The sequence below is a fragment of the Ostrinia nubilalis genome, chromosome 21, assembly GCF_963855985.1.
Source record: "Ostrinia nubilalis chromosome 21, ilOstNubi1.1, whole genome shotgun sequence".
Taxonomy (NCBI): domain Eukaryota; kingdom Metazoa; phylum Arthropoda; class Insecta; order Lepidoptera; family Crambidae; genus Ostrinia; species Ostrinia nubilalis.
The window spans coordinates 9,257,144-9,281,618 of NC_087108.1; the positions used below are offsets into that span (position 1 = coordinate 9,257,144).

Sequence of the window (24,475 nt, forward strand, 5' to 3'; positions counted from 1 at the left end):
TGCCAAGAGCGTGGGGATTATGGCAAAACCCTCCACTATAGTGGAGAAGGCTCTTAGTCCAGCAGTGGACTGTAAAGGGCTGTTGATGATGATGATGATGACCTGAAATTTTTCCTTTACGTACTGAAGCCATAGAGCTTTTTTTCCCGATATATTTAATTTATTATTTCTGTAGTGAATGTTTTTTCTATTGATAGTAATTTACACATTGATCGGCGGACCTTGTTCTATGTTTCGTAATTACATTGAGTTAGTTGGTGCAATATTTAATAATAGTCCAAAATTACGTTCTGTTGACCTTAGGATCTTGGATGCACTTTAGTTGCGACACAATTCAATGCAAATATGGAATAAAGATTCATTTGCAAAGTGTCTCTTTTTATTTCTAATATTGTTAAGTTTTGTCTCCAAAGTCTTTATTTTTGGTAGGAAGTTAAGTTAGTTTTCTCGTAAAATAAGTAGGCATCATTTTACTTTTTCAAACTTACTTAGATTTCACATTTGTTGCAGGTGGTTTTTGGAAAGCCAACGACTGGTATTAAAAACCGATTATTTATTTTATGGAAATAGATGAAACCTTAAACATTGAATTATGGTAAGTTCGAATCAAAGTGTCTCGAAGTAATTATTCTAAGAAGTTGGGAGCACGAGGGCACCCACTGGCTTGAATTTGTAATACAATGTAAGCGCGTCATTTTGTGCCATCATCGTGAGTGCGTAGTATCAAAAGTAACATGCGTACGAACGATACGTAAGAACGTACGTAAATGTAGAGCAAAAAAAAACTTCAATCAATGTAGTAGATATTCAGGAATCAGGAACATACAATAATGCAAGTTTTTCATAAACTTAAAACCAGTCAGATCTTACGCAGACCTCGTACCATGGCTAGCATCTACCTACTTTCGTAAAAGAACATTGAGATAAGAAAGGAGAGACGTCTTTCTCAGCGAACACAGCAAAAGTATAGCCTGACCAGGAACATAAAAACCCTGGCATAGAGGCGCGTCAATTGCATTTGATAGTGCAACACTGAGTACAGTCGTACCTGTGTTAAATTAATAGGCTAAATTTATGTATCAGGATTCAGGATTACGGGCTAATTTGATATTTTCATAAATTAACGAAAAAATATTATTAAAGGTAACCTGGTTTAAATAAATTAAATGAAACCATCAATCGAGCTAGTAGGATTTATTTTATTATTCATCAATAATCAAATTCAGAACTTGAATATTCAACTGCAATGTCTGCTCATGAACGCTTCAAACTCGGTACTTCTTTCCCAATTCCATAAATTTCAAAACTTAGAAAGTGACAAAAAACTTTAAAATAGGTAGTTGAAACAAACTACAGCTAATTTTCATAGTGGACTGTACTATACGATAAACATTTCAGAGCATGTCAGTCAATTTGTCAACCTTTGTCGGAAACATTATTCAATGAAAATATTGTCCGAACCCTTGGTATTTCTCTTCGACAAATACATTAACACATTGTGAACCACTTTTCTTTCACGACTATAAAAATATTTTAGCAATTTATTTCACAAAATCAATTGCACACATTTAAAATAAAGTTTGTTTACACTTTGACAGCAATAGACTGACATGCAAGGTGACATGTCAATGAAGTTTTCAGTTACTGTTGCCATTAAAAGAAATTAGTACCATTAGTTTTCCGCAACATGGCGAGGGTTTTTATGTTCCTGGTCAGGCTATACAAACAATTTACTGAGAACTTATTTTTGTGTAGAAATCACAATGAATTGTGCGCGCGGCGCGAGAAGCGAAGTCAAGTCATGAATTTGCTATGTTGTCAGTCAGTATGTGACATCCTGTGACACCCATCATATTTAGAAAATCAAAATTCGTAGCGAAATGGTCTTCCAATATGAATAGAATTAATAAACGGACATGGAATGGAGACTGTCGAGAGCACTGCTCGTTCCGTGTGCCTCACTCCTGAAACACCTGCCCGCGTTCCTGACAGTCTCCCGCCCTGCCGTCACCTTGTCTTACAAAATAATTGGGGATAGTGAAATGGACGTTGATGATGAGGCGCCTCCTTTCTTTTTGCTTCACGGCTTGTTGGGGTGTAAGAGACACTGGGAGGGCTTGGGGAAGACGCTGCTGAATATGACGAAGCGGTCGGTGGTGGTGGTGGACCAGCGGAACCACGGAGACAGTCCTCATAGCAGCTCGCACAGGTACGAGGAGATGGCGGAAGATGTGGTGAAATTGCTGGACAAGCTGGCGGTGGACCGCGCCTGCTTCGTGGGGCACAGTATGGGCGGCAGGACGTGCATGTGCATGTCTCTGATAGCTGTGAGTTCATATTCAATTTAGTTTTTAATTTAAAATTAAATAAATTTAATTGTAATTCATCATTGTTGACCGGAAAAATATTAACCGAACCTCGACAGCAATTTAATTTTACATTTTATGCCAATGACTGGATATGACCGAATTAAATATTTTATTTATATGTGATTTAAATTCAACATTTTCCTTGCGGGATAATAACAAATCAATTAATGCACATTGCTAAATGACTTCATTTAATAAACTTACGATTGCAGCCTGAAAAAGTAGCCGCTCTCCTGGTAGTGGACATATCACCCATATCGTCTCCCCCACATCTCACGGAATACTTGCCGAAAGTGCTAAATGCAATGAAGGCCGTGGAATTCAAGCGGCCAAAGACCGTCAACAAAGCGAGGAAGATGGCCAAAAGACAGCTGAAGAAGGTCATCACTGACGACATGATCATGAGGGCTGTTTTATCAAACATTAATATCAAGTCAGACAGCACGATAGGCTGGACTTGTAATTTGGACGCGTTGATCGAAAATTTTGAACACATCGCATCTTTTCCAGCACAGATGAAAGGGAAAAAGTACCGCGGCCCGACGCTGTTCGTCGGAGGGCAGCTATCGGATTTCATTCCGTAAGTACGTAAAGTCGACACTTTACGGTAGGAACTTAATAAGTAAAGACGTAGTAATTTAAAGCAATCACGAAATTGAATCTGTCCGGTCACCAATATTACAATGTAACTACCCGACTTTCTTGTAGGCCTAAATTTCAGCTTGCAATTTCCTACAAAGGAACTTTACCTCGACCCTCAATTATCAAGCAATAACCGCCAGGTCGAGGAATTCAATTCACCAACCATTATAAACCACGATAATAATCAAAGCCTACTTAGCCATTGATTGGTAATGAATTTTCCAGTCCGGATGACCTCACGAAGATCCGGGGCTTCTTCCCGCAAGCAGTGGTCCACTACGTGCCCAAGACCGGTCACAATGTGCACGTGGAGGACTCCCGCGCGTTCCTAGAGTTCGTTCTGGCCTTCTTCAAGAATATTAAGTGATGTTTTGTTTAGTAAATTATTTATTGCAGTTTACTGTTTTATTTCATAAACTTTAAGTTTACTGTTCTTATAAACATAATACGATGTTGGTACATACAACGTGTCCCAAAATTCAAGGATAAGCCGGCGCCGCAGGATGGACATAGTCATGATTACTTTAGGAAAAATAAAGAAAAAAATCTATCTCAATTATTTTTTAAGTTACACAATAAATTATGAAAATCTTCGAAAATTGACACCCCTTATGATATTTTACATTACCACGACCACCATTTTTCAAATATTTCCGTCCGACGTTCCGACTTCATCATCAGGACCCTGGACATCATCTAGCACTAAAGTGCTCGAAAAGACAAGTCCAACGAACCCAAACTAGATGCAATTCCGCCGTTTCGTTAAGAGTTCCTATGGCCACCTCCAGACTCCATCCAGCTCAATGGTACCATAATATTGCATTGTCATCGTACTTACACAGTATACCAAAGGACAATGTTCATTTCTGGCCTGGCGTGGACAAGCTGCTAATGAAAATATGAATTTGCCAAAAATTTTTAATTAATTTTTAAAGTATTCACTTATTGTAACTTTGTATCAATTTGCCTTTATAAAAATCCAATTTAAATAGTACTTTATGTGATAATTACAACTTCCTGTCTTTAACACTCATTTCAGTGTTGCCAAAATGAATCTTATCGGTAAGAATCGATTCATATCGATTGTTGTTTGACTATGACAATTATTATTTTTTTAAATACGTATTCATTAAAATGACATTTATAAAACCTTCTTAATATTCTAATAACACTACCAAAAATATTTAAATAACTAAATAAAACCTTATTTCACACACACCTTATTATACACCTTATTTCGAGTCATCAAAAATACAATCGATTTTTATATCGATTATTTTTATTCATCACCACATTATTAGCATGGCAACACTGAAAATATTGTCACAGCTGTTATCTGTCATTCGCTTTGTTTTGTATTTTTCATCGTGAGTGTTGTTTAGTTCTCAAAACCAAGTTTTTGCCAAAATAAAAGCAGAAGAGTGTTGTATAAGTTTCCCTTTTGACGTCTTTATTTTTTTGACCATGGTCCTCGATGCTTCCCTTCCCGATGACCCTGGCATACTCTCGAACTACGAATCTCACTCAACCAATGACCAATGGCTCACTTTCGGCCATCGAACCTTGCCTAAACGCCGACCACGGCTTACGTATGGACTCCGACCCGAGCCCCAATGTTAACCCCAGCCCGATTTTGGATAATGCAACTAGCAATTCCTCAACCTCATGAGGAACCTATGATAATGTATCAATTGTATAGCTGACATGATGCAGAGGAGGCGACATAGCCTAGAGCTTATTAAGTTCAGTTGGTTATAATGTCAGTGGATGACTCCTCAGCTGGTAAGTTATTGAATGAGCGTGTGGACTTGTTGAATACCTTTTACAATGTATTTGATCAACTACCTTTACCGTAGATTACCATAATCCTAATAAAACTTTTTTTTTAGATTGGTAACAGCAGTGTATGTTGTCACTCATGTTGGACCGTGACCACGGTGTGGCTCTGCACCAATCAAGGACAAATAATATTTCAAATGAAGAAGCAACCTCTAGCACTGGTCACTGTTAATGTGGATTGTCTTTGTTACAAATACGTTTCATAGACTGCATATTAACACGGAAAGAGAATCACATATTCGAAAATAATGTAATAATGGAACAGATTTCACCTCGTCAAGTAAGTTTTTTTATTATTATTTTCATTATATTTTATTAAAGACATTGGCTTGATATATTTGAACAAAGTGTATATTTTTTTCTATACAAATACTTCTTACTGATAGATAAAAATTGACATCACATCTCAATATCTTAAAGAATGAATTTTGAATGATACCATAATTAATTTCTTTGTTTCAGCTGCGGGGATCTGACCAAATATGTCATCCTTAAGTGGCAGTGAGCTGATTGAGCTGCTACACATGCTGTGGAGCCCCAACAAACACATGATGGGACGAGGATTCATTTGCCCTGATATTGGCCGAATAACAGTAGGTTGCTGTGCTCATGTTATGACAATTTTGTGGTTTTTGAGCTGGGCAAGGTATCAGGAACATGTATTTCCACCTGCCTAGTTCCTAGACAATATTTTATTGACCCATGAGTCAGATTAAAATAATAATAATAAAAAAAAATGGTGTTTTATTTTGCTTCTAACCTTTCTAGTCTTAAGCAAAAAAAAATTTTTTTAAGGACTTGGATACAAAATGATATTTATATTCTGTTTCTTACTGGTATAGACTATTTAATAAATAACAAATTACATGCTGTAATGTCTGTCCACCTCAGGCCAAAGGTCCCATACTAAGTGGGCATAACCCTTTCAGCTCAAATGGTTAAGGAGAACTGGTTTCAAATTCAGTTGCAAGATTTATCCCATACTAATTAACAAGCGAAGTGCTTGTAAAAATGGTACGCATATCTTTTTTGCGACTAGGTTTCTTAGAGTGTTATACCATTTTTGAATCTTGGATAGTTGCGTCAACTTTATAAAAAACTTGCCGCAGTAGTGTTCATACTTTTTTTTTACAAAACGATGACTCAAAGTGGAGTGAAAGTAAAAATCGTTCAAAATTTTCAGGAAATAACATAATATTTTGATTAACTTTTGTGTAAAAACTGCAAGGATTCTAGGGGTTTTAAGAGTTGGGGTGAACAGCAGCACTACTTAAGTTGCCGATATAAACAGAAAAACAGGAATATTTGAAAAATTGTGGTTGTGGTAATGTAAAATATCATAAGGGGTGTCAATTTTCGTCGAATTTCATAATTTATTGTGTAAGTTAAAAAATAATTGAGATAGATTTTTTTCCATGGACCTATAAAAAAAGTCGGACGGATTCTCATCAACAAAATACTGTGACATTAGGATATACCAGCTCGCCTGTACGTACAGGCCGGCACGCACACATTCATACCCTGATACACCACTTCGAGTGCAAACTTCACACAGTTGACACATTTACGCGGCGAAAAAAAAACACAAATACGACATGTCTTGCGTGGTGAAATTGTGTAAAAACCGTTCTGATCGAACGAACAAAAATCAAGGAATCACATTTCACAGGTAAACTAATAATCTAATCACTTATTTCCCCGATTTTATAAACATTAAAATATTAAAATCAAACGTCAATCACCCGACAAAATAATACGTCAAAAGCCAGTGTTCTCAGTTATTTACGTGGGAAAATTACCCGAAAAGTGGGAAATCTATAATTTTAAGACTTTTTAGGTGTTTATTACGCATACTATTGAAATAAAATAATGTATCATAATAACTGTGTTTTAATGGGATAATATATATTTTCGTAGGCAGATTTGATCCTTCCCAAGGGCGTGGAACTACGAAATTCAAATTTTCTTATATTTTTGCAAGTCAGTGTCAGGTTGTATGTTAAAATCTATCAGAGATAATAATATTGATGATACATAAGAATATGATTACGTAGGTACACAAGATTGATAATTTGTAACTGCGTGAATCGTACCTGACACTGACTTGCAAACAAAGTAAGAAAATTTGAAAATTTCGCGTCTATTCATCTTTCATCCTTTTCAAATGGCACGATATAATTTCGTCTACATTTCCAAGTAACATATCTGCCCATCTATGTTTTTCTTAAGATAAATGGGTAAAATGTTTTGGCTAACATGGCATCCCTAAATTCACTCACACAATAGACAAACGCCAAAATTTTGCGTCACAGTTTTGTTGTATCGAGTTCCGTCCGCCTTTTTTTATAGGTCCATGTTTTTTTCCTTATTTTTCCTAAAGTAGTCATAACTATGTCCATCCTGTGGCGTCGGCTTATCCTTGAATTTTGGGACACGTTGTATACCGATCTATGAAATGTATTTTCTTGTGTAAAGGCTGGTTTTAGTAGTTACTGATCACTATATGTATGGGATAGGGATAGCTCATCAAACTATAGTCATTCTAAAGTATAGGATGATGGAAGAGTGAGAAACAGGTGAATTTATTTAAGTTATGGAGACGTTATTTGGTTGATTGTGCGCTATGATCGTGTGGCATCTTAGAATCGGGCCCCACTTGTTCCTTTGAGCACAGCTTTGAGTTCTATTTTTACTTTCACACATCACATTAAAAACGTCACTTGATTTTTCGCGGCAAAATCAATGGAACATAGGTGTCACTCAAAGGGACAACACAAGTCACAAAATAATTTCAATTAATTTCAAAATTAGGCATGGAATGGAGATAACACTTCGAACTTTGCGTTACACAGGTTTCTTGCTCAATCATGTGAAAGGGGTATATTTTAACAGAAGGTCCGCAGTCAATTTGGCTTACAAACTGCACGGGAAATGCTCCGACAGTGCCACCCCAGTGATTGTTTTGCATGGTTTGCTGGGCTCAAAGAGGAACTGGGACAGCATGTCCAAGAGCATAGCATCGAAGATGAATACGTGTGTGATTGCCGCGGATCTGCGGAACCACGGCGAGAGTCCGCATGACAGCTCGCACGCGTACGTAGACTTAGCCGAGGACGTTGGCCAACTGATAGAAACCATTCCTGTGAATAAGGCCACTATAATAGGCCACAGCATGGGCGGGAGAACTGGCATGGTGTTTGCTTTAACTAAGGTACACATGAAAGAAAATAATTGTAGTTGTGCTTATCGTTGCGATGGTTGTTGCTGTAGCTTAACTGACATAAATGTAGTTATACTTAGCTATAGTTAATTATCCATTAAAACCCGCGGGCACATTAACTTGTTTAAATCATGTTATTGCATATTATTCATACCTAATCAGTAGTAATAGTAATAATATTTACCTACATGTTCTACAAACACCCATTTAAAGTCTCGATGCACTGTCTTGAGATGTTAAATTGCACAGATATTATTAGCATAGATAACATTACGTTCAACGTTGCACACTATTTGCTGGTACTAATCTCTTAGAAACCTCGAATTATCTCGTATTTTTGCGGTTTGCTTTGTAATTCAATCCAATCGTTAGCATCATCATCATCTTAAAATTATATGGCGTGCCTACGGTGTGTTTCAGCCGGATAAAGTAGCAAGTTTAGTAGTTGTCGATATATCGCCCGTGTCCACCGCTGGGATCCTCAACAACTTCTTCCCTCGACTCATTGACGCCATGAAGTCGGTCAGTTTCGAGGGCTTGAACAACGTGACCGCGGCCCGAAATGCGGCCAAAGAGAAAATCTTAGCCTCTGGCGTCGTCAGCAACATGGAAGGCATGCATTTCATCCTCATGAACATAACTACAAGGCCAGACAAAACTGTGGGCTGGGCGTGTAATTTAGACGCCTTGAAAAATTCATTTAATTCAATAGCGTCATTTCCCAATAACGAAATGGAAAACAAAACGTATAATGGACCGACTTTATTCATTGGCGGAAAGAATTCAAATTATATCCCGTAAGTTTTACATTTTACCTAACTGCGCAAATTAGTTATTTCCTTTTATACACATAATATTAAGCAAATATTCGTCGAGTTGAAATGTATTGCAGACTTACGAATCTCTCGTGCTCGGGAAAATAGGTAAAAGATGTCCAAAACGAAATCAAACCCGGAACCTACGAGTGTTTCGACTAGTGCGCTTCTGGCCCGCTATCACAGAGTACTTCTTACTATAGTACCCGCTATGATGAATAAATTAACGTCGAATTCTCATCTTTAAAATAATTACATTTTCATTTACTAAATTCGATAATGTTTTTCAGGCCAAATGATATTACAGGTATCAAGCAATATTTTCCTAAAGCAGATCTTAAATACATCCCTGGAGTTGGACATAATGTGCATGCTGAAGATCCATCTAGTTTCCTTAGAATGGTCACAGAATTTCTAGCTAAAAAATAAAGCATCGTGTTACCTACTAAGATTCCATTACTTTCCTAAGCCGTCTCCTTCAAAACCCAATACATATGTACTCAAAACTAAGTGGCAGGTATGGCTAAAGCATTGTGATAAAAACCGTAAAATTTGGTAAAAAAGTAAAACGTCATTTGGACAGATGGCAGAAGAAGAAATGTCAAACAAAATAAAAAATATGCGGTGTCAAACAACCTTCTAAATTTTTTTTGTTAAAAAATCTAAAACACGATGTTACTCACAAGACTAGGCCCCAGAAATGTGTTCAATTCATTTAAGATCTGTTTAGGTACCTATCCAAGATATTTGACATCAAATATAGAGCCTTCTGATACAGTAGAACTGGCATACGCATCGTACGAGAGCACAGCTGATTCTGTGGGTTCCTCACGGCCTCCTTTAGTAATTTTGCATGGTCTTCTGGGGTCTAAGAATAACTGGAACAGTATGAGCAAGGCTATCCACAGGACAACAGGAAGAAAAGTAATCAGTATAGATGCCAGAAACCATGGTGATAGTAGGCACTCTTCGCAACACACATACGTTCACATGGCGCACGATATTATGAAATTACTAAAAAAGCTGGACCTGTCCAAGGTGTCGCTGCTCGGGCACAGTATGGGCGGCCGCACCGCCATGGTGCTGTCTCTACTCTGTGTAAGTTGTACGTAGTTTTACTTATTTATCATACAGCAGACACAATCTATCCTGGAGTTGAATGATAACTAATAAAATTTTCTTTCTTTCCAGTCTGATTTAGTGTCGAGCCTAATAGTTGTTGATATCTCACCAGTTAAAACGAGCCCACAGATATTTTCGATGGCAAATTTGTTTGATGCTATGTCCTCTGTGACTATCAGGCCGGGCATTGCCATGTCGAAGGCTAGAAAGCTGGCCGACGAGCAGTTGAAAGGCATCACTCCTGATGTGAACCTGAGGAACTTCCTAATTACGAACTTGGTGCAGACCAACACTGGATCGTACACCTGGAGAGTGAACATACCTGCTCTGAAGGACAACTTCCAGTCACACATTTCATGTTTTCCATCCAACTTGAGAGGCTTGCAGTATTGTGGTCCTACTCTATTTGTAGGTGGTTCTCTATCTGATTACATTGGGTGAGTTCAATTCTAAAAATTAAGAAAAAATACATTAGCAAAATATTAAGTAACTAAAAATATACTTTTAATTATGTCCATTATTTGTTTTTTTTTTTCTATGAGCAAGTGGTGTTAGATATTATTTGAACTCAATTTTGTTTTCTTATTACAGAAAGAATGACCTCCGAGAGATACAGGAATACTTCCCACTTGCTGATTTAGTGTTCATCGAAGGTGCCGGCCACTGGGTTCACAGTCAGAAACCTGAAAAGTTTCTAGAGACAGTGTGCAAATTTCTGTCTGAAAAATAGCTTATATTTGTAATAAATAAGTAGTACAATTGCATGTGATCCTCAAATATCAATTAGTTTCTGTGATTTGAATTTTATTTTAGTGTTGAGTTATTTACCTATTGTTAACAGTGTTACTGAATAAATTTTATGGTTATGATAACATTGTTTTTTCACACCACTGATAGTTTTATCTGTAATGTGGTTAGGAGCGTGAGACCAGCTATACCTACATTGTCAATGACTTGATGGAAAAGATGGTTTGATTAGAAATGAACATTATTAAAACACATTAAAAAGGTAACATTAAAAGTTCACAATAGTGAGCTTACAATAACTATAGCACACCTAATATAGTTTAGGTAAACAATAAACATTAATAATTTCCAACAATACTAGCAAAACGAGTAGGTAAATAGAGACGCATCTTACAAGTACAACGATTTGGCGCCTTGTCGGTCTTACTTCATTAGATATTTAAAAAGTAGATTTTCTATTAGATTTAGCCTAGGTGCAAACCAATTTGTATGAAGAATCGGCCGATACCAAATCGGTGTAATGTGCGCACTTACATACCATGTCCATCCCCTATACAGCTCGACCCAACTATTAGTCAACTGAAAGTCGGTGTTCTGCGCCTAGGCTAAATACATACTTTATCATATTCTCAATCAAAAGGCTAGTTCGAAATGTAAATTGATTAAGTAGGTACCATTAGCATACGACAATAGGCGATTATAATTAAGTTAAGATTGTTGTAACTTAAATAAAATTAACTATCTTTAAAAAGAAAGTTCGAATCGGTTCAATGCCCCTCCCGGTTTAATATTCAAGTATACCACTAGCACATCGTAGACACAGCCACTCTACATTATAGGTGAACAGCTTAGAAATAAATGAAATAATCATTCGATAAATAATGAATTCCAGTAGGTAGTCTACCTACTTACGCGCCTAAACTTCTGACCCGCCAGAATTTCATTGTCTGCTTAATTTGTAGTTGAGGGACTTTTCCATTCTCCAGCTGTCTCGAGCCCTACAGTAAAGATCTTACCAACGCTTGGCAAAACTGGTGATAAGAATACAATGTGAAAACGCATCATTACATTGTGGACAAGATCGGTCGTCAAGTTTTTATTTTGTATGTAAGCTGTATTTACCCATAAAGACACATCTTTTGGTCTTGTCATCATTGCATGCATTACTTGTTTATGTAAAGTTGTGTTGTTGGTAGATCTTTGTCAATAAATAAATAAATAAGATAATGATTGTGGTTTTTTGCGCTCCGCACTGCTCTTCCAACTGGTAGCCAGTATAAAAGATCCCCCTCAGCATACAATAAGCACATTCCCTCTTCACAGTTTCTGTGAAGGGAACAAAACTAGAATACTTTTTTAGTTAGTAAAGTTTTTTCAAAATGGCGGACGTTGTGAAAAGCTTCGAGCTTCTGTTTGATCGGCCCAACGAGCCGCTGATCACTCCGAAGGGCGACAACAACGCTCTGTTCCAGCTTACTGAACAACTCCTGGTAAGTCATCTTATTCTGTTTGCCATTTTTTTTATTGGTTTTACTGTACTTTATTTCACCTTTAGTCCGTTGTACGAGTCGCGAACGACATCCAAAGCTCTGGGGACTCTGGGTTCGATTCTTGGTGAACTTAGTACCATAAGCAATCCACACCTGTGTGATGTATAGGATTGAGGACCAATGCCTTATGATGCGTTAAATCGCATTTTAATTTAGCGAGCGTCAGGTTTGATTCCTGCTCGGATCCATTTAAAAACCATAATATTTTAGTTGATTTACGCTTACGTATCGCGATACCCTAGATAAAATCCGTTACCAAATAAAGATGTAAGTAGCCAAGTCGGTACTTAGTAGTTTTATAGTTGTTAATGGATCGAAACTCTGTTACTCTGTCAATATTCGACTTCATTTAACTTCGTAGAGTAGTGGTTAGAGTTCTATGCTCAGTTCTTAGGTTCGATTCCCAGGTGAGATCGAGACTAAAGCGATATAAAACCCTCTTTCGTGATGTAGTTTTACGTCTACATATTATGCATTCCAGACATTCAACCTGTATTTTATGCAATTATGCCGGTGGGGGGGCGACTGGGAATAACCGGCTCCGATCAGGCATGTTCGTCACCACAGATTTCTCGCACTTTCAGCCAGAAGATTACAAGAACAATGGCATCGAATTAAACGACCGTTTCGGTGACGATGCCGGCGAGAGAATCCCGCTGCAGAACTTGAGCCAGGTGCCGCAGTTCAGGGTCGCGTCACAGCTGCCAACTGACGCCGACTTCTCCTTATTCCTGCCGCGACACCAGGAGATGGCCACTGAAGTCATCGACGTCCTCATGAGTAAAGAATTTTGTTTATTATACAGTGTTTGCCTCTTACGTGAATTTCGGAATAACTTTACCTTAACGGAAATGCGTTAACGTACGAAAACTCGATTTTCGATCACGGGTGTTATCTTAATATTGTAGAATTTCAAAGCCTATATTAGTTAATATAATAAGTTTATTAGATAATATGAACATGAAATAATTTTGTAAATATTTTTATTTCTGCACAGGGTTTAATAAAAGCCTTTAAAATTATTTAAAATATTATAATTATATTAATAATCCAAATTAAATTAATCCAAAGCCTTGTAAGTAGCATTACAGGTACATAATATTCCATAGTTATTGCAACTTTAAGTAATGTTCAAAGTAGTTTATGAGATGTGTTATTTTCCAGATGTTCCTGAGAACCAACTGCAAGAGCTGCTGTCCACTTGTGTGTTTGCAAGGACCAACCTTAATCCCCAGCTTTTCAACTACTGTTATTCTGTTGCCATAATGCACAGGTAAACATTGTACTTGCATATTATTTCAGTAGAATAATTTGCCTAGATTAAATTCTAAGATAAATATGGTTCCATTTTGTTTGTATTAAAATATGTGTTAAATACCTAATTTATTATTTCATTTATAGGCGTGACACAAGAAATGTCAAGATACCGAGTTTCGCGGAGACATTCCCTTCCAAGTTTTTAGACTCTCAAGTGTTCTCTCAGGCCAGGGAGATGGCTGCTGTGGTGCCACAAAACATCCCAGTAAGTATCGCTTTACTTGCCTTTCCCATTACAACAATTATCACACTTTTTATTTGTCCCAGAACATAACACAGGCTTGTAATTAGGTGTCCAGGGCCCCAAACTGTCATTAGAATAGAAATCCATTGGGTATGTGCCTTCTTCAGTCAACCACTTACTGTTTCCTAGAGACACAGAGAATTCATAAGGTGTAAGCAAAGGCCGTGGAAACGCTGTCCCCCAGTCTATAGATAATCTTGGACAAGCCACTTGCACAAATGCATCTAAATGAAATAATGCTAATTTGCTAGGAAATATTTCAGATAAAAGTATTTTTACATACTTTTTATCAGAATTTCTAATTTGTTTCTCTAAATTGGACAAAACTTTTGGACTTCCTTGCCTTCCTAAGGTCCCAAGTATCAGCCCAAAATTGCCTGCCTCCTCAGCAGTTTTAATTTGATTTTTTCTATTGGCCTGCATGACTTGGTGTTCATACTGTTCTGATGTAAATTTTTTGTCGTAAGGATCATATTTGTATGCTGGAATACTTGGGTTGGCAATCATAATGGATTCTAAGTGAAACCTGCCATCACCAAGGTATACTATGACATCGGCAGTCAGCTTAGGAGCCGTGCACCCGAGTATCTCACCGGGAGATAGGGGCTTACATTGGGGCACGGTCACAACATACTCATCAGTACGGAGATTCTTTGCAACTGAATGTAAAGTTGTAACAAATTGTATTGTGCTAACTAATGCTAGATGTGTGCCTTTCGGGAAGTTGTGTTTGATAGTGTCTACGAAGTGTGATGGGTCTATTTTGATATCAACAAATATGTAGAGTACTTTGACGTCGGTGGTCTGGTCGATGGGGATGAGGCAGGAGTGGCCGTAGTGCACGAGCAGGTCGACGCCGAGCGCTAGCGCAGTGAAGTCGTCGATGCAGCATGCTCCGTAGGTCACGTCACCCATTATCACTGTATCAGCTTCCGTAAACGTCTCAATAATGTCGCATAGGGTCGTGGCGAACATCGTCAATCCTGGCGACAAAGAGATACGACGCAATATTAACATCAGTCACAATAATTAGTGATCAATTTAGATCTATGTGACTATTTAGAACTTACCTTCTGGTAACTGTAATGCAACTCTTTTGGCGTGCAGAGATCGTATTCTCCATATCGTCTTGTGAACCTCAAAGTTATAGTTCTGTGGCAAGGACTCGCATGCTCTGTTCAGAAGAGGATCATTCAACAATTCGTCTGGTATTTTATTCAAAGAACGCACATTAGGTTTAAAAGTTTTCCTCTGTCCTTCAGGTTTTGCTCGGACGACAACCACACCCGGAGTTTGAATAATGTCTTCCATTTGTAATCACTAAATAACCATTACTAATCAATTGTAAAATAATTATTAATTTAAAGTTTGCGCTAGGTTATTCAACAACACAAAACAATAACACGCGCGAATATTTTGTACGACAGGGCCTACGTGACTTTTGCAAGATTTTGCGTTTCGTATTACGAAACATCATTTTCAACAAACGCATAAATAATGTATAAACCTATGATGACGTAGCTATTCTAATTAAATTCCATTAATATTTATTTTGCTTGTCTCATAATAAATTTGAAAATACAAATATATTAAAAATATAAAAACAAAGATATTTGTTAATTTTAAAAGTAATTAATATTTTACATACATTAACTTTTGCGTAATGGAACGTTATTAATGTGTCAATGTCACATCGTTTAAGTAACGTTCCGTTGTACACATAGAACAATTTATGTTTATTGAAAAAAATAAACTTAACACTTGAATCGCGTGAATAGGAATACATCGACTGTACGGATTTTGATGAAAATTGAAAACTGATTAACGTTAAAATAAATGATTTTCTTACAAGCAATACGTATTATGAACATAAAATTATTATTTTCAGCGTATTCCTATCATTATCCCGAGAGACTTCACTGCCTCCGATTTAGAGTCTGAACATCGTTTGGCGTACTTTAGAGAAGATATTGGAGTCAACCTTCACCACTGGCATTGGCATCTCGTCTATCCGTTTACCGCTTCTGACAGATCCATTGTTGCCAAGGATCGTCGCGGTGAACTGTTCTTCTATATGCACCAGCAGATTATTGCCCGGTAAAGTATAATACCTTTATAATAGTTAGGTGCGTCTGACCTAATATTTACATCGATATTTTGTTTGCTATAACCTAATACTCATCTCTCCTTAGATACAACTGTGAGCGTCTTAACAACAACTTGAAGAGAGTAGAGAAGTTCAGCAACTGGAGGGAACCAGTCCCAGAAGCGTACTTCCCCAAGTTGGACAGCTTGACGTCGTCCCGAGGCTGGCCACCACGGCAGTCCAACATGACGTGGCGGGACTTGGATCGTCCTGTCGACGGCCTCAAGATCGGAGTTAGAGACATGGAGCAATGGAGAACTAACATTGAGGAGGCGATCGCTACCGGCATGGCCAGGCTTGTGAGTGCTCACTATCTTTAAGTTTAAGAGAAAAACATTATTTATAATAACAATCGTATAAGTAAGCTCGGAAACTCCTTACGTTAATATCATAGCAACGTTTTACATAACACTGGTTTTTCGCTTTTTGCGGATTTTTGCTGACGAAATCAACAAAATCAACAAAGTAACTTTCTCTTAAGAAATAACCAAAATATTTTAAGAACCATCTAACAACAAACTATCAGAATGTTGACAAAGCAACTCATGTACGAACCATTGTCAATGTCTCAGCCCAACGGCAGCACCGTGGACCTGAACATCGACCTCCTCGGCAACATGATGGAGGCCAGCATCCTGTCGCCCAACCGCGACCTGTACGGCAGCCTGCACAACAACGGGCACAGCTTCACCGCCTACATGCACGACCCCAACCACCGCTACCTTGTAAGTTAACGTATTAGACTCATACTCCTCGACAAATATGCGTGTAATGGTCTGTGGTGCCCTCCCCAGGATGTTGGGCTACCGATTTGAAGGTGATAGTTAATAGTAATAACTCATGAGCTATGACGGTACTAATCGCACCTTGTAACAAGACATGTCAGGGGTCAGGCCCCCCTGGAAAAGAACCATCATAACGGAGGGATAGCTGGTGCGAGCATCGGCCCTTCAAATTCAGGGGACCCTCGCACCTTGACCAGCAAAGTTTAAAAATCTTCCACCTTCGATAATAAACGACTCGCTTGGTGTACCTACTGGGACATCAGACAACGCATTTTTTCTTCTAAGTACTTTTCTTTATTTTATGACGTGAGTAGTTCTCGTATGATAAAATGGTATGGCTTAATTTCTACAGGAATCGTTCGGCGTGATGGCCGACGAAGCGACGACCATGCGCGACCCGTTCTTCTACCGCTGGCACGCGTTCATCGACGACATCTTCCAGAAGCACAAGGAATCTACCTTCGTCCGTCCTTACAGCAATTCGGAGGTACACTTTAAATTCAATTCTTTGTCTAAAAAAACAACCATCTAACTAAAATTTCAAGTCTTATTTCATTTCCATCCATCAGGTAATATTTGATCAAAAATTGTCGTCATATTCACGCAACTTCAACTGACTGAAGCTAACCTACGAGTATTTTGACTTAGATTTACTAAACCCAATTTGAAGAAAAATACTTAATTCCATCAGTTTTGCTGACTCTCATCAAGGAAAATGCAACTCTAATGTAGGATTTATTGTCTCAAAAAAGTAGCAATTTGTATATCAACAGTGCTGCAGTTAACAAAATTTTGAACGATTATCATTCGACTAACACGATGTATCGAATCACAGTTGGGCAACCCTGGCGTGCGAGTGATGTCGGCCTCCATCGAGACGCAGGGCGGCAACCAGAACGAGCTCAGCACCTTCTGGATGAGCAGCGACGTCGACCTCTCGCGCGGGCTGGACTTCTCCAACCGGGGGCCGGTCTACGCGCGCTTCACGCATCTGAACCACAGACCCTTCCAATACGTGTGAGTTTCTGGTCAAGCCTGGGAAGATTTATTTTAGCAGAGTTACAGTCGACACAGTATCTACATGATGAGATTAATAAAGTTTTAAAAAATCACCCCTATAGCAACTACTTAAGATGCCACAGTGTTTACATTGATATGCTGTCGTCCGTACCAAGTGTTGTGGTCCCCAATCACGTGTCGTTCTCGTTTAAACTAAAGACGTCCACTGCCGGACAAAGGTCTCCCTTAAGGATTAATTCAAAAGGCCAACTGCATGAGATACAAGCCTTTTCTTTTCATATAACTAAGTACGATGTCACAGGAAAAAAGACGTCGCGGGTTGATTCGGGATTTCGGGAAGCTCTTCTTCTTAAGGTTTAAGTTTGACATTATATACACGGAACAGCAAGATACAGCTACCTAATAGTAAAGTAATATTTCCAGAATCAATGTGAACAACACTGGCAACGCGAGGCGCACCACCGTCCGCATCTTCATCAGCCCGAAGGTCGACGAGCGCAACCAGCCCTGGATACTGTCCGACCAGCGCAAGATGTTCATCGAAATGGACCGATTTGTCACACCATGTAAGTAATCAATTAAATTCAAAATTGTATAAAAAGTTCGAGACAGCGGGGCTACTCCCGAAAATTATTTCAGTATCTTTTGTAACGTTCGTAATCTGTTCGTAATGAATCAAAGTTACAAATAGATTAAGATACGTTAGGACTGACGGTAAATTAAGTAACTACGCGGTGAATCGTCTACGTCCAGATAGAAGCCCGCAGACAGTAATCGGCTCGATTCAATAAATTTAAATTTTATGCCATACCGAAACATAAGGAAAACTTATTAGCATAAGGTATTATTGTTAGACTTCATTGCATTTGTTTATGTGTCCCTTACACCCTAAGCCTAATAAACAAAGCAGTTAATAAAATCTGTCCTTCCACAGTGAACGCGGGCCAGAACCGAATCGTCCGTCAGTCCACGGAGTCCACCTTCACGATCCCGTTCGAGCAGACGTTCCGCGACCTGTCAGTACAGGGCGAGGACCCGCGGCAGGTGGACCTGGCCGCCTTCAACTTCTGCGGCTGCGGCTGGCCACAGCACATGCTCGTACCCAAGGGATCGGAGGCCGGCTCGCCTTACGTGCTCTTCGTCATGCTGTCCAACTACGAGTTCGATGCGGTTAGTATTGTACAGACGACTTCATACGCTACTATCTACTGTTAGTTCTGTTTCTCCAGCATCTTCATCATCATTATTTCAGCCATAGGACGTCCACTGCTGAACATAGGCCTCCCCCAATGCTTTCCACGTTGATTGATTGGTAGCGGCCTGGGTCCAGCGCTTCCCTGCTACCTTTGCGATGTCGTCGGTCCACCTTGTAGGTGGACGTCCCACGCTGCGTTTTCCGGTACGCGGCCTCCATTCCAGAACCATGCTGCCCCATCGGCCGTCAGTATTGCGTATATGTGCCCTGCCCATTGCAACTTCAGCTTGCTAATCCGTCGGGCTATGTTAGCGACTCCAGAATCTTATTTAAGTACTTGTAAAAGCTGCTATTTAGATTTTAGTCTGATTTCTTTGTTATGATATGATATGACTGTACTTGTCTTGCCTATTTCTAACTGGTTGGTCTACTTCTATAATAACTAACCACAGCATAATATTACAACAAGATTACGACGGCGACGTAATATAAGTATTTCTTAGTCATACTATTTATTAGATCAGAGAATATCAAAATGATCACTGTGACATATTGTATCTTCTAATCTTACTTAAACTTTATCTCTTCATATCAAGTTAGCTACTGTAATTATTATCGTGAACTAAAGAGATAAGAGACCTTGATAAACCTCAGACATTTAATTTTGACCACTATATTTTTCCCAGGTTGAAAGGACCGACGGCAGGCAAGCCACGTGCAAGGAGGCGTCTAGCTTCTGCGGCATCCGAGACAGCCTGTATCCTGACAAGCGCGCCATGGGCTTCCCCTTCGACCGGCCCTCCAACACTGCGACGAGCATCGAGGACTTCATCCAGCCTAATATGTTCCTGCAGGACATCAACATCCGGCTGCAGAGCACACCTATTGTGCCAAACCCCAGGAACCCCACTCAGTAAATTTCCGATCAGGAATCAATCAATCGTATCTAATACTGGACCTAATTTCAATGAAATGAAGATGTTTGATCACTGGGAGTATGGATATTGAATGAGTGTATCATGCAGACAGACAGGAGGGTACATTTATAAGAATCTAAACAGGCTAGTGTGATATCAGTGGAAGAGATAATGAGAATAAGTCAAGTGTGGAAACAGCTTGACAGGATTGAGCACAACTTTGTAAATCGACATGTGATGGTGATAAGAATTATTCATTGCTCACTGTGATAACATGATTCAGTTTAGATTTTGTACAAGCATTAACTTTGATAAAGATTTGATATGATTGACTTGAATTGACACAAATGATTAATGATGACTAAAGATAATAATAATATTGTAAAATAATCTAATAAAATGAAAGGCTGATAGTATAAGTTTTAGGAATCAATAAGTACTGTAAATATTTATAGAGAAAATTAATAATGACCCATTGACTTTTAGGATTTTAATGAAATAAAAATATTAGATAGCAATAAATCTTTTTTATTTAAATCAACCTTAATAATACAAACAAAAAATACTATAGCATATGAAACTAATCTTTAAATTATTTCTCACGATTATGAATGACAGTTTACCTGAAAACAAAGAAATTTGTGTTAATAGGATTCTTTCCAGCCACTAAAACACTGATTAAACTATCACATCAGACCTATCATTAAATATCATGTTGTTATCAAGGTAACACATATTTGGCTCGTGTTGATTATCATCATAAGAAATATTGGTTTGTGAAGTTAACAACAATGAGTACAATGATCTTACCTTATATTGCACATCAGATCCCCAAATTTCTGAAAAAAGAAATAGATTACAATTAGAATAAAATAAAAGCTGTATCAAAATAAGTAATTTGGGCAATTAGTTCAGCCCTATCATTTGATATCATGTGTTGATCATACAAACACATTTCGGCTCGTGTTATTGTCATCATAAGTCATATTATGGCCCCAAGACGAGCAGAATATAGGTATTACGTTAAAATATTACTTTGCTAGTTACAGAATGAAATCTATTAGGTATAAGTTGTATCTGAATGATATCTTACCTACTTACTCTGTTAGTGATTCTCAACTGCTACCTGGAAAAGGACAACATACAACATTTAAAACAGTAGATATATGCGCGAATTACTCATCAAGGAGCATGGAAAATCAGCCCTATCATTTGATATCACGTGTTGATCATACAAACACATTTCGGCTCGTGTTATTGTCATCACATAGTAGTCAAAATCTAAAAATAAATTAGGTAGATAGTTTAATCTTGAAGACTTGAACATAAACATGCCCTTCAAATGTGTAGTCGTTTCGTAAAAAATGTGAGGATTCGGTGGCAATGTGTCCTAACCAAACAATCTTATCTTTCAGGGCAAACCGCAAAGCGGAAAAAATACTGTATTCCTTATCAATATCTTATCGATTTAGTCATGTCGATTTAACACCTAAACAAATTAATTGTGGGAAAATTTGACTAGCACGTGGGAAAATTTTGAGAGCACATGGCTAAATAATAAATCTAAAATTAAATTAGTGAATACAAAAAACTATAATTCAAACGTTTCCACATTATTAAAATTGAGAAGAATTTTAAATAATTGATGTCCTAATTACATTCTTACAAATATAAAGTAGAAATTAAAAAAATCTTACCCTCTTGGCAGCATCAACGATCTCGTGCAAAATGACAGCTGTTGCCGCGATGACAGCAGCACAGCTGCCATAATTGACATTGACATTTAAACTTTTTAATGTAACTTTAGGTCTAAGGAAACCGATTTTAATATGCCAGCCGCTACAAAATCGTTGGAAAAGGTCTTATGAAAGGCCTATGTTCAGCAGTTTCTTCACTGTGGCTGCCCATTTAATAGCACTTATTGGTATGTGGTTTGTTGTTCAACCGCATTGGCGTATCAAGGGTTATTTTTTAGGGGGGGCCTGGCCCCTGACATCATGTCATGGGGGAAGGGGGATCATGAAATGATGCTATTAATATCATTATATCATCATTTTTTGAATCAGTAGCGGCTACTGCTACTGAGTAGCCCAACATCCTTGCAGACTATTCTGCCGTGAGCCGTGCCCATTGGCCCCTCGGTATACAAAATGGAAAACGGCGCGTAACACTAGTAGTGTTCGCGCTGCTACATCAGCGCCACCACCGGCGACGCTAGCGCCCCCTATCATAATCAAGCATGCTCCATAGAAAGAAGTCTATGGAGCCGAGAGAATTTTTGTCTATGCGACGACCATAGAGAAAAGTAATACATAGGAAATAGAGAACCCTCTCTGTCAAATTTTTGAGCCTACTAATTGACAGCCTGGTGTTAAATTCGCTGTACTTAACCTACGTACGTAACGCTCACATACACACATAGTACACGCACACATACATACATAAAGTCCACGCACACATACACACAGTTCACGCACACATAGGCCCTCATAACCTTCAAAGAATAATAATTATTGTTTTTATGATGTACAATGTAGAATTTTTTCAAATCCATTATTTTGAAAATATTTATCTTTATGGTGTACGTATTGTATTATTTTCAAAACAATGGATTTGGAAAAATTCTACATTGCACATGGAAATGCAAATAAGTAAACAAAAACTTTTGAATTTAATAATTTTACTTTATTTATGAACACACATAATATTATACACCAAAAGCGTCTTTTCGCAAAGTTTTCAACAACACTAAAAAAGCATTTGCACATTGATAAAACTCAGATCACTTGTGAACATAACAGAAAGTTTCTTAGCGATTCACGAAGGAACGAACAAAACTCCGATGAACCAGAACAGCAGCAGGTACGAAGGAATGAACTTGAATTTGACTCGACGACTCTTCAATACTTTAATAGGACCACAGAAAACTTAAATGATGGATAAGAAAACAAGAATGCATTTAACATAACAAAAACAACACCGGCCATTTTGGAGGAAAAACAAAGTTGCCATATGTTAAATAGTAATTTCTACTACTCTATTATGTAAATTATAACAAAAATGTCAATGTTCAGTTTTAAATTAAAACAAATTAATTTCATTTAAAAAAAGTTTTCACATTGTAATTAACAATATTCTCAAATATATTTTAATTAAGAAAAAAAATGAAAATATGAAGAAGACACGAGCAGCGACATCTAGACCGTTTTAGAGTAGTTAAAAAGTATTTGAATTTATTCACCGATGTCGCTGTTTGGAAGCAAGTTTCACTTCGATGACCGTTGTATGGAAGTTTCCATACCCTGGCGACGACCGCCAACCGAAGCGTCGCTTCCATTTTTTTACCGCCAACGAGAAAGGCTTTATTTTTCTGTAATGTACCTATAATATTGTTTAAACCGAAGTAAAACCCAATGTTCACCGAAGAATGGCTTATTATTGAAAAGGCCCCTAATTTCAAGATCCTACAAAACTACAATCTATAAACCTAAGCTCCAACATGGTTTTTGGCGACCGTGACAGGACGAACACGAAGAAAACTGCTGAAAAACGATGATTCCGATGAAGAACCGATGCTAAACCCAAATCCAGGCCTCCATCCAAGATTCCAAGCACCTATAACCTATTGCACGATTGTAATGCGCATGGAGTGTCGTAAAGTGTTTCATCCAAAGTTTTCATGTTAACTCGCTAAGTATATTTCAAATTCTCCAAGCAACAGGTGGGTTCTTTTCTTGTCGCTCTTCACTGTCTTCCTGTTTGTGCCTTCGCTATTAGCTTTGCACGCATTAAACACCACACGCCGAACTGTTTCAGTCTAATCGGGCCTACAACGTGAGGGTGCCTATCGCGCGTGCTAACCTCTGAGCTGCCGATCTCCGCTTCTGCTGCGGGCGGCGTCAGGGCAGTTGTAAAGCTTCGGGGCAACGGGCTGAGGTTGCGACGCGCACGAGTTGCGCAAAGGACCGCTATACAAGTTTGACCTGCACATTTTATTTGCTTATTTCATTGTTTGTGCGCCAATATGTCTGAGAGTGATGACTATAACGAGAGTTCCGCCAAATTGGACCTCACTAAATTGTATAGGCAACGTAGTTCTATCAAGGGCCGTCTAACTTCAATTAAAAACTACTTGCAAACTATTAAATTGATCAACCCGAGTGACCTTAAAGGTGCAAAACTTAAGGAGCTCACTATTCGGTTGGAAAAATGTCAAGAACTATTTTCATCCTTCGATAAATTGCAAACTTTAATAGAAAATAATTCTGACAATTTAGATATTCAATTACAAGAGAGAGAATCAATAGAAAGTGACATGTACTCTGCCTTGTCTAGCTTCCAAGAAATAATTGAGTCTGCTACTCCAAATTCCAATTCAAAGTTTTGTGATGCATGTAGTGTTTCCAACGGCAGTCACTCGCAAGAATTCAATAATATCAAGTTGCCAACTATAAAATTGCCTACATTTGATGGAAATTACCTAAAATGGCTAGAGTTTCATGACACTTTTGATTCATTAATTAATTCCAATGATTCTATTCCGGCAA

At 38.2% G+C, this 24,475-nt stretch overlaps 4 protein-coding genes and 2 long non-coding RNA genes across 6 annotated transcripts; 4 read left to right on the forward strand and 2 right to left on the reverse strand.

The window, feature by feature from the left end:
- Window positions 1–517: 517 nt before the first annotated feature.
- On the forward strand, window positions 518–9,432 carry LOC135082470 (uncharacterized). The gene is made up of 7 exons (XM_063977266.1): window positions 518–595; window positions 1,756–2,327; window positions 2,582–2,949; window positions 3,237–3,376; window positions 7,604–8,061; window positions 8,491–8,867; window positions 9,176–9,432. The coding sequence occupies exons 2-7, from the start codon at window positions 1,917–1,919 to the stop codon at window positions 9,312–9,314; spliced, it is 1,893 nt and encodes a 630-aa protein (XP_063833336.1). The 5' UTR covers window positions 518–595; window positions 1,756–1,916; the 3' UTR covers window positions 9,315–9,432.
- LOC135082332 (uncharacterized) lies at window positions 3,857–5,773 on the forward strand. Its single transcript, XR_010259394.1, has 3 exons — window positions 3,857–4,793; window positions 4,901–5,130; window positions 5,313–5,773. It is a non-coding gene; the product is annotated as an uncharacterized LOC135082332 (long non-coding RNA).
- A 37-nt stretch (window positions 9,433–9,469) lies between the features above and the next one.
- Window positions 9,470–10,879, forward strand: LOC135082329 (sn-1-specific diacylglycerol lipase ABHD11-like). The gene is made up of 3 exons (XM_063977118.1): window positions 9,470–9,983; window positions 10,077–10,444; window positions 10,599–10,879. The coding sequence occupies exons 1-3, from the start codon at window positions 9,558–9,560 to the stop codon at window positions 10,735–10,737; spliced, it is 933 nt and encodes a 310-aa protein (XP_063833188.1). The 5' UTR covers window positions 9,470–9,557; the 3' UTR covers window positions 10,738–10,879.
- Window positions 10,880–11,984: 1,105 nt separating this feature from the next.
- LOC135082327 (phenoloxidase subunit 2-like) lies at window positions 11,985–20,450 on the forward strand. The gene is made up of 12 exons (XM_063977116.1): window positions 11,985–12,244; window positions 12,889–13,084; window positions 13,469–13,577; window positions 13,706–13,826; window positions 15,754–15,962; window positions 16,058–16,310; window positions 16,584–16,736; window positions 17,149–17,283; window positions 17,632–17,813; window positions 18,240–18,382; window positions 18,751–18,986; window positions 19,698–20,450. The coding sequence occupies exons 1-12, from the start codon at window positions 12,134–12,136 to the stop codon at window positions 19,926–19,928; spliced, it is 2,079 nt and encodes a 692-aa protein (XP_063833186.1). The 5' UTR covers window positions 11,985–12,133; the 3' UTR covers window positions 19,929–20,450.
- Window positions 13,820–15,291, reverse strand: LOC135082328 (2-(3-amino-3-carboxypropyl)histidine synthase subunit 1). The gene is made up of 2 exons (XM_063977117.1): window positions 14,936–15,291; window positions 13,820–14,848 (listed from the first exon to the last, which is right to left on the reverse strand). Exons 1-2 carry the CDS (start codon window positions 15,174–15,176, stop codon window positions 13,839–13,841), a joined length of 1,251 nt encoding a protein of 416 aa, XP_063833187.1. The 5' UTR covers window positions 15,177–15,291; the 3' UTR covers window positions 13,820–13,838.
- On the reverse strand, window positions 20,441–21,683 carry LOC135082331 (uncharacterized). The gene is made up of 4 exons (XR_010259393.1): window positions 21,626–21,683; window positions 21,022–21,054; window positions 20,739–20,767; window positions 20,441–20,551 (listed from the first exon to the last, which is right to left on the reverse strand). It is a non-coding gene; the product is annotated as an uncharacterized LOC135082331 (long non-coding RNA).
- Window positions 21,684–24,475: the final 2,792 nt, after the last annotated feature.